The sequence below is a fragment of the Micropterus dolomieu genome, linkage group LG03 (assembly GCF_021292245.1).
Source record: "Micropterus dolomieu isolate WLL.071019.BEF.003 ecotype Adirondacks linkage group LG03, ASM2129224v1, whole genome shotgun sequence".
In the NCBI taxonomy this organism is placed as follows: Eukaryota; Metazoa; Chordata; class Actinopteri; order Centrarchiformes; family Centrarchidae; genus Micropterus; species Micropterus dolomieu.
The window spans coordinates 29,433,040-29,443,013 of record NC_060152.1 but is presented as its reverse complement, the minus strand read 5'-3'; the positions used below and the strand labels follow the sequence as shown (position 1 = coordinate 29,443,013).

At 41.9% G+C, this 9,974-nt stretch overlaps 1 protein-coding gene across 5 annotated transcripts in view; it reads right to left on the bottom strand.

Annotated features, from left to right (window-relative positions):
- Positions 1-572: 572 nt before the first annotated feature.
- Positions 573-9,974, bottom strand: part of pop1 (POP1 homolog, ribonuclease P/MRP subunit) — a 15,220-nt gene continuing 5,818 nt past the window's right edge. For all 5 annotated transcript variants that reach the window (XM_046044915.1, XM_046044914.1, XM_046044917.1 and 2 more), the window contains exons 4-16: positions 8,539-8,714; positions 8,175-8,435; positions 7,999-8,086; positions 7,584-7,762; positions 7,154-7,422; positions 6,947-7,040; positions 6,735-6,843; positions 6,508-6,627; positions 4,511-4,632; positions 4,154-4,345; positions 3,398-3,552; positions 2,618-2,854; positions 573-1,923 (exon numbers count right to left, since the gene is read on the bottom strand). In XM_046044915.1, the coding sequence (XP_045900871.1) occupies positions 1,245-1,923; positions 2,618-2,854; positions 3,398-3,552; positions 4,154-4,345; positions 4,511-4,632; positions 6,508-6,627; positions 6,735-6,843; positions 6,947-7,040; positions 7,154-7,422; positions 7,584-7,762; positions 7,999-8,086; positions 8,175-8,435; positions 8,539-8,714 (2,681 nt within the window). In that variant the 3' untranslated portion in view covers positions 573-1,244. The remainder of the gene's footprint in view (positions 1,924-2,617; positions 2,855-3,397; positions 3,553-4,153; positions 4,346-4,510; positions 4,633-6,507; positions 6,628-6,734; positions 6,844-6,946; positions 7,041-7,153; positions 7,423-7,583; positions 7,763-7,998; positions 8,087-8,174; positions 8,436-8,538; positions 8,715-9,974) is intronic.

Sequence of the window (9,974 nt, the reverse complement as noted above, 5' to 3'; positions counted from 1 at the left end):
AAATAAGTGCATTACTGCCCTCTAATGGTGGAAGCTCAAAGATGACCAGGCAACTTTGACCATGTGTGATGTTAATCTGGGCTGAAGTGAATTCACTTAATTTGAAAGGACGAACAGAGTAGTTAAATAGTATAAACCTTCCTTCATGGCTGATCAGTTAACGTTGCTCACATTTATACGGCAGGTTTTAATTCGTATGTGAAACCCTTGAACATGCATCACTGTGGAAGCTGTTTCCATGGAGCTGTAACATCACTTGTCTAAAAAGCATGGGATAATGCACAGCCTGCCCGCCCATCTTTACCTCAAATAAACCACAGACTACATACTCAACTGCTAGCAAACTTTAGTGTTGCCAAGCAACAAAACTCTTATCTGCCACCTACACATTATGGGATGTGTGGGAAACCAGTGTTCATGCCAGTGTAACTATAAAAAGAATGCATGTTAAAGTATCAGTTGTTAAATGCATTTACTTTAAGAGCCAGGCCATAATGTTGGAGTGTTGAAGGTTAAATTATTAAGTGTGCTGCAACTGTATGATTTTACACAGGAGAAGGTGACAGTAATTACCCACGGATGGCATTTTCTGGCGAGTGCAGTATGGGTATTTTATTAGCTCATTTTCAAACAAAACATTTTCAATCTAGTGGCATTTTAAACACAAACTGCCACTTTCATCAAATTCAAACTCATTCATTTTGACTTTTTAAAAATTATAGAAGGCCACCAACATAAATATTCCCAGCAACATTAGCATGGATATAGAGGGATGTCAAATAAGTAATAAATGAGTTAATTTCTGAAACCCAGTTGATAAAAGGCTGAACTAATCTCTAACTAAAACCAAGCCTGGCATTCAGTATTTATCTTATCCCTTTGTGGAGTATCCCTCTTACAAAAGGCATTGATATGGAAACAAATACAACCAAAATTTTTCAACTGAAAAAATGAGGATGTCTCTTCCCAGAGTGAAATATACGCAACAAAAAAAACCAAATAATAAAAATAGTCTTTTCACAGCACCACCAGGTAGCTTGTAGTCATGCCTCGTGCATGCCTTTAACTTTTCAACTAACACTGTAGGGTTCATGTTGGCACAATCCAAGAAAGCAACTATCAAGGCACAGGGATCACTTAGTGAAGGAAGCATCATGCGACAGAAGTAGTATTGACCTTTCTCCATTAACCAAGAATTTAGTGCTTTTTGGAAGTTAAGTTCTGCATAGGCTCAGATGTTTTAATCAGACTTCTATGTTGATTTTAGTAAAGCGGTACTGCAGGGAGGAGGGGTTGCGCAGCAGCAACATTCCTCTGTGTTCCATTGGCTGGTTGAGGAGGGTGTTAAGGAGACCGGCAACGCTGACAAACCCCAGAGCCTCCCCACAGCCTGCAGACAGGGAGAAGTCACCCTGAGTGACCCAGCCTAGAGTCACCCGGGAGCAGGAAGAGGTGACGCTCGGAAGAGGATCCGGCCACACGCCGAAGATGAGTCCTGAGGATGACGTGGGGGTTTCAGATGTGGTGTTGTTTGGATCAGTGGCAGAAAGAAAGTCTGACTTGTTGCCATCAGTCTTATCAGAAGAGGATTTCGCAGCTTTCTTGGGGCCGTTCTTTTTGCGTTTAATCCTGCTTTTAAAGTGGTCTCTGTGTGGGGGCTCCTGGGGGCCGCTGCTCCCGGGACCTTTCTTCAGAAGCTGTAGGTCCTCTGTGGTTGGCACACACACCATGGCGTGGAGTTCTGGTTTACCCTTGGACAGCAGTGACAGACGCACCCACACCAGACCCATCCCATGTGCTCTGAGAAACGATGTCACAGCTGAAGGGTCGAGAGGCGGCGCCTGCCCAACACGCCACGGCCTCTGACCTTTGGACGTTGTGGGTCTGCACCAACCAGAGAGCAGCCTCAGAGACTTTATGTTCCTTGGAAGCATAAAAACAACAAATATCCACTTATGAACACGTGATTAACATTCAAAAAAGGAAAAGTTGCATTTTCACTGGCCCCATTAAGCACCCTGAGAGACATAAAATTTGGTTGAAGAACATTTTTTATTCCTAAAGCTGAAAACAAAAAAGGCAGCCAGTGGAGAGTGAAAATCAATTCAATTTTTTCCTCATAAAGTCAGTCATTACTCAAAGCTTGTGTGATTGTTTTATGAGGATAGATGCAACTCTTTCCCTCTACTAATCTATTTGATGTATTGCAGCAATTTAAGCCTGGATGTACTTTGGGTATTCTCATCAGGGACATTATGATGAAAGGGAGGTGGAGTGGACAAGTGCCATGCATCAAGCCTGTCAAAAGCTGCGCTGGGGTCTTTTAATAAAAAATATGAGAAGTAGTACATGATGATTAGAGCCTGAAGCCCCAAAAAAACAGTGTACATTTCTGCTCAAGGGACCTTTAAAAGTCAACTGCATTAAGATTGTTAGAAGTGTGATTTAGAAGTGCAGGATGTTAAACGTCTGAAGGGAACTTGGCTTAAACCTGCAGTGGGTGTGTGTTTCGAGTCAATACTGATATGAGTTTATTTTCACAATAAGACAAGGGAGATGATGGGGGAAAAAAAGAATAAATCTTCAGTATATAAAATAAGTAAAGACAAACACTTACCTCAGTACAGTGACGCGGCTCTGAGGCCTTCTTCCAGCGATGTCTCCATGTGATGTCATCTCTACCTCCATCACCGTGGCGGCTTCTGTTGTGGTTTGGGTCTGGCCGTCTTCTTTCCTCTGCTCTCCTCCTTCCTTCAAGATAAGCTCCCACTCCTCGGTCAACTGTTGCCATGGGCAACGGAACGGAGCCAGACAGCCGTGTTTTATGTAATTGGTCCTTTTGGCGGGCGGACGCCTACAGAAGAGGTCAGAAGGTCAAACCCTTGTCAAACTGTTGGGGCAACCCTGCCAATTTCTGTAACAAATCATGACTGCTGAGCAGCAGATAGTAGGGGAAGAGCAGCGCGCAGCCTTATTACCATCTCATCTGCATGGTGGGAAATATCTGCATAATGGAAATTAACTGGGGTCAGAGCTGTGAGTGCTTCCCTCTATCAAACCCTCTAATCCACTGACATTATCACCACTGACTTAGGCTAGTGAATATTATCTTTTCCTAGCAGCTGGTGGTACAGTCATACAGTAACAGACCACTACAAAGCAGCTGTAGTTTAACATGGTCTCAATTTCACCTTAACTTATTTAACTGAAAACAGTTTCCTCACAGTTTTCAGTATTTTAAGTTACCATAGTTGATTAAAATAAATTGTCAGTAAAATGGCCCATTATTCTGGGCAAGTTTGTAAGATTCACTGTAAACAGTCTTTACTATGTTTCCAATAACCATGCACACAAAATTATTATTTTTGGTTCCTTTCCTGCCTAGTTTTCAGCCGACCTTTTAAACTTGTACAGGAGTTCTGCCTCCTGCTCCTCCTGGAAGTGAACGCCTGCAGGGCAGTCTGGGTAATCATGGGGGAAGTGGGGGGTTCCTTTATTCTGAGAGTGTTTCAGGCTCATGTTCAGCCCTCCAACGCGAACTCCTCTGTAAACCTGGCAGAGGCAGAAAAGAGTAAACACTGGATTTTCAGGGAACTTGACATATAAAGCAAACCAGAGGGTTTCTAGTCTGCCTTTAAATTTCAAGGTACATTAAACATTTTCACTGCGCTTTTCCAAACAAAATGGAACTGCCCCAAAGCATGGACGAGGCATGCAGGCCAACAAATAGGAACATCTTTCACAGAGCTTTCCATACCGACATCCTCTGTGTTATACACTAGATACATGCAGCCTCACAGCACCTAAGTGAACATACACATTTGTTGTTTAAATAAAATCCAGATGTTACCAATTAGGCCTTATAACTCTTCCTCGGATTATATAGCTGATATGTACTAATGTCTAATACAGCCAGTATTAGAATATGTCAAATGTTGCTGGTTTCAAAAAACCATAAGATAGTCGGCAGCTCCTCAGAATGAAATTGATATTTTAACAGCGTTTTCACCAAAGTTAAACCAAACTTATCACTGCTACTAAGGGGGAAAACAAATTAGTTCCAAAACCACTACTTTATGGCAGAAATGAAATGATAATTAAGAATGAATTATTGAAATTCAATTAAATAAAAGTGAGGTCCCATGCTACTTACCAGTGGGACCCAAAAGGCCATGCCCCATCCTTTAGGAAGCAGCAGGTCCCATCCAGCACCCCAGGTGCTCATCTCATGTCCCACCTGCTTGCCAGGCTGGTGAATCAGCAGGATGGGGACTCGGCTCTGCAGGGGAGTGGGGCTTAGCCTGGACCCCGGCACTAGCACCTCACGTCTCATACGGTTCAACGTCTGTAGGCAACACACAAAAAACGCTACAGGCAAAAGCAACGTCTGAGCTCATCTGTACTTTCAGAAATAGCGATGTTAGTGTTAGACAATGAAGAAAGCATCAAGATAGTTATATTATTATTACTTAGTATAATAATCATGATTACAGTAAGATATTTCTACTACCTGCTCTGGTATCTTGTTATCAGTGACGTTGTCCCGGACAGACTGCTCCCACAGGTAACTCTGACAGCAGTGTTCTGCCACTCCTTGCAACATCAGGTCCTTCCTCTTCTCTTCGTCCACCTCTGAAACAAGCGCGCGCACACACACACACACACACACACACACACACAGTGTGCTCCTGAATGACTAACATCACTGGTGTCAGCAGAGACATATTAAGCTCTCAGAAACAGTAACATGCTATCATAGTCCCTTATTTACATATGATGCACCCTAATTTATGCAGGTGGGGTGACTAAGCCTGAATGGATAGTTTGGCACAGCAAAATTAGCATAGCCTAAATACAATACAGAATGGAACATAACAAAATATCAGCCACGTTTACTGGCTTTCACAATGGGAGCCCATGGTATTAAATCTTTCCCATTAAGTACTAAATATGACATGCAAGTTTAAAATAGGGTTAAAAATGCTGTTTTGTCACAGAGCATTATTTTTCTCATTTCATTACTTTATATTTATGTAATAAATATACATGTCATTTACATGTTAATCTGTATGAGAAATAAAGAATGGTTATAATAAAAATCATCCACTTTGACTAAGACAGATGTGATCACTATAAGAGACTTCCAAACGCATGTCCAAATAATTAACCGATCTAACTTGATCATTTTAAGTGATAATACAAGGATGGACCGTGATGGACTCTGTTGTCTTATATTAAAATATAGTCTTTAAAAGAAAAAGAATATTATTTGTTAAGGTGTGAGCATAAAAAAAAAAATGTTGATAAACATTATTTTGTAAAGAAATGTAAGGAAGACAGGAGACTTATGTTTACCCTACAACTCATTCTGATGCCTGTTACAGGTTCACTGTAAAATGACCTGTTCCAGTTGTTACTCAGCAGCGTTAACAAGGTTAATCAGTAAACGTAATTCATGAAACAGGTCTTGAACTCCGCCCATGTGGAGAATTAACATAAATGCAAGGCATGTTTTACAGAAACTATTGGCTAATGTGGCTGCATCCCGATTTACAGTTTAGGTAAACTCATGTTATTAAGCTCCAAAGGGTGTCAGCCAATGAGCAGCTCTGTTTTAAAAAATTCAACTGAGAATTTCTCTCATAAAAGTAGTGACAGCTCCCGCTGCCCTCCTTTTAATACTAAGAACCGTTGTGAGAAGGAGACAGAGCTTTGGCCCCCAAGAGGTTTTCATCATCTTGTGGATTACATGTCACAGACTTGAAGAATAATTGTGGTTATTTTAGAGCCAGGCCTTATTTTCCTGGCTGCTAATGCTGATCAATCTGCAAAATACAAGCTGGTAAATACTAATGCAAAGCAAGAAATATCTTATATCTGTTTATGGTTTTTTAAATTTTCATTTTCCTTGTATTTTTAAGTTTGCTTGCATTTGCTTTGACCTCATGTTATTATAAACTAGAAATGTGCAAACTGAGAAAGTTCTACATTGAAGAGATTGACAAAATATATTCATCAGCATTGAGAAAAATTGTGAGAACAACCAGAAACATAAAGGCTCTGGTTGAAATCAATCCTTTATCCATTAAGTATCTCTTCAAAGCCAGTGAATCAGCTGTTGTCAGTCACTGAGGGTGAGTTTTGAGTACAGGGCCCTGCCAGGATTTGAACCTGGAACATCTGCATGGCCAGGCAGAGGCCCCCCAGAGCACAGGACCAGAGGTGTACTCTCTGAAACAACCTCAGGACCATAAACAACAGACTGATTCTGTGCTCAGCTGTACATGAGTCTTATTTAATGGTCTGTTTTTCTGCTGGCATATATGAAGAGGTTGCTGCACTCTATATGACACGTCCACATCAAGAAACAATGCATGATATGATAATTACTGAGTGATTCAAGTCTGGGGAAGTAATCTATGATTTTCATGTCCTTTTAACCTTGTTGTCTATCTGTAAAGTAACTACCCACACTATCCACTGTCTGTCTGGTAGGTCAGATTTTACCTTGTGACTGCTTTACACAGGACAATGCTTTAACCTTCTTTGTTGGTAAAGTCAGCCTGGGGTCATCTACAGTCAGACCCAGCACTGTGCCTGGAGGGAGCTCTCCAGTCGAATAGACACCTGGAAATACAGAGTCATGGTTAAATAAACATGCATGCAAGTCAAAAAGTAAGTACTAGATAACACAAAAAAAATTCACATTAGTAATAAAAAAAAAAACAAGAGACCTTTCAGTATGCGAAAGACATCAGCTTGTTGTTGATGCAGATTCATCTTGCTCGTGTCTTTGCAGTGCTCAGGCCACCAGAAGGAAGAGGGCAGGGATTTACTCATTTCCTAAAAAGCCAAATAGGAATTAAAACACTGTTCTTATGAGTGAAATGCAAATATGTATGTCAGAGGATCTAAGTTTTTATGTTACAAACACCACAATTCTTACATCACAGTCTGTAGCGACTTCCAAAGTTTCTGCCAGAACACAATGGGACAGTGGTCCAATCAGGCGATAGCGTACCATCTCCATTGTGAGATCACTGCAACAGATATTTCAAAAAGTTAAAATAATTCCCATCACAAATTGGAGTGAAAGTTATTTATGTAAATTTTACTTAGATTGTATCTCAGTGAAATTCAAAACTAAACTAACTTCATAACTATTCCAGTTGAGCTGGACTTCCAGGTGACTGGAGTGGTGGGAGATCTGGTTCCATCGCCCAGGATTTTCTTGGCAGGTGGTCCACTGGCATCCTCAACGGTGCGCTTTCTCTTTGTTCCAGTTCTCTGCTTGGCCTCAGGGGTCTTATGCTTTGGCTCTGGTTCTAGGGTGGGAACAACCTCAGCAGGTGTCACCACTGGAGCAGCCGGAGGAAGTACAGCCTCACACTGGCACACAGTTTGAAACTCAAAGAGAAGGTCCTGCAAGAAGCACAAAGTTACTGGAGTTAACAGTTGCATCTGCATTCGCTATCATATGTACTAAAATTAAACCTTTCAGTAAAAAAATTAATGCTAAAGATTTATTCTAAATACAAAGTGTTTCAGTTTTCATATTCAATACAAAGGCTTTTACACCGCACCTGTTTAATAGTGGGGTGAGCCCAAATCCACAGCTGTCTGTGGGTTGACCCCTGAGTGCGGGGTCTCCAGAGGAACGTGACAGGGCCCAGGGGCTGTGAGGGGTACTGTCCCGCTCTGTACACCACCACACTGCCCTGTCTTCGCCCCGATAGACACAGTGCTGCAGCAAATGTAGGACCTGGAAATACACACAACATGCACATTAATCCAATTATTCTATAAAACTTTGTTGCTGAAATTTCTTATTTGAATGAACTTGTTGATCAGATTGTGTGGTTCTTAACAGTATACATATTACCACTCAAAACTCACAGCGAAAGGTTGCAATGTGAAAATATTTCCACATTCTGGGCATTTTTGAGCAGATAGTTAATAAAGACAAATGTGTATATTTGTGATAGGATGTACTCTCACCGGCCTCCTTGCTGGTCATCTGTGACAGAGAAGCCAGCAGCTTGTCTTCCGCTCCCTGGAGCTCTATGCAGCAGTAGTAAGAAAGGTCCTGTGTCAAATAAAGAATATACTTATTTTACAATCCTAATATTGTGCCAAAAATTTACCAACCCACTGTACAATTCTGTGAAGATTACCTGCAAGAGGCAGTGGCTGCTCATTGCCCTGTAACAAGGTCGGTAGCATTTGTATGTGGGTCTGTCACCAAGGCAGTAGCCCCACTTTTTAACCATGTGGAAGCGCTTGGCATGCCAAATGTGTGTCTCCAGCCACACGTTCTTCCTCTGGCGGCGGTTATACTCCAGCAGTAGATTTCCGTGCCGGCGGCGGGCCTTGCGGCTCTTGTTCTTTGCCTGTTCCTTCTTCTTCTTCGAACCGCACTGGAGACTCTTCTCTCGCTGGGGGAGGAGGAGGAAGGAAAAAGAAATGTCAATAAACACATACAGGAGGGTATTTAACCTTAACCTTTAAGCTGCTAAACGGGAACATTCAGAACTTTACCATTCTGTTGGCCACATCTCTCAGTCTGCAGGGGAGCCGCTTTGTGTTGTGGCTCATGGCCCGTCTCCTCATGTGTCTGGGCAGGATTCCAAAGACATGGCAGCTGCCCGTTACATTGGTGGCGGCTTTCAACATGACGCCCACCTCTGCCGCCCTCGCCCTGGCAAAAGCTCCAGCTGTGCAGTGATGGGAGCGAAGCAGAGGGGTGTCATTAATCTCACTGTGACACTGCATTTGCAGTAGGGCTGAACAATTAATCAAAATAATGGCTTACTGCAATTTTCAAATCGCAAGAGGAGCAATATTTGTTAAAGGTGTTGTGCGTGTCAAGATACCGTTTTCAATTAAAGAGGTGGTATTATGCTTTTTGCCTTTTTCCCCTCTCCTTTATCGAGTTTATATATTTTGTGCATGTAATAGGTTTGCAAAGTGAAAAAGCTCAAAGTCCAGCTCAAAGGGAGTTCCCATCTCCCACAGAAAACTCTGCTCTGAACTGCCTGAAAACAGCTGGTTTGTAGTCTAGCCGCTTCCCTGTGACGTCACAGGGATGAAAGTTAAATGTGCCTCATGTAACACTCGCCAAGCAGCTAGTCTGACACGCCCTCAAAAACACCAGTGGAAAAACAGTGAGCTGCAGCACACACCTCTCCTCTCCCTTCCAAACACTAGCTACCGTCCAGGCAGTCAGTGGACATAAAGTTGTTCCTGTGATGTAGAGACCGAGCTCAGTTAAAACTTTGTGGATGAAAGATACTTTTGTTACAGATTAATAACTCACTGTTATGAAACTCTTGCTCCAGTCCGTGTTGCTAAACTGATAAGGGGATATACAGCTGAACCAAAGCCATGTTTACCGGCTTCTTAATGACCCACCCTTCTCTGCTTCTGATTGGTCCTTAAATAAGAACTGTGCAAATGCAACTCTCAACAAAGATCATGTAGAGGCCAGATGTATCACTCCATTGCTAAAACGAAGCCTTCAACACACAGGGTGAAAAGAGGAGCTGCAGCAATAATAATATAATAATCCTTATTTGTAGAGCACTTTTCAAAAACAAGTGCTTTAACAAGTGTAAAGAATAATACAAAAAAAAGATAAGAGCATGAAAATTTTATATAAAATTAGTAAAATACAATAAAATAAAAGGGATAAAATAAAGTCAAATAAGACCGGGAAAAGCTCTCCTATAAAAGTATGTTTTAAGAAGGGACTTAAAAGAGTTCACTGACTCAGCTGACCTGATTTCCTCGGGCAGGCTGTTCCAGAGCCTCGGGGCCCTGACAGCAAACGCTCTGTCCCCTTTAGTTTTCAGTCGAGACTCTGGAACAGACAACAGACCTCTGCCCGAGGATCTCAAGGTACGTGCTGGTGTGTATGGGACTAAAAGGTCAGAAATATAACAAGGCGAGAGGCCATGAAGAGCTTTAAAAGTGAT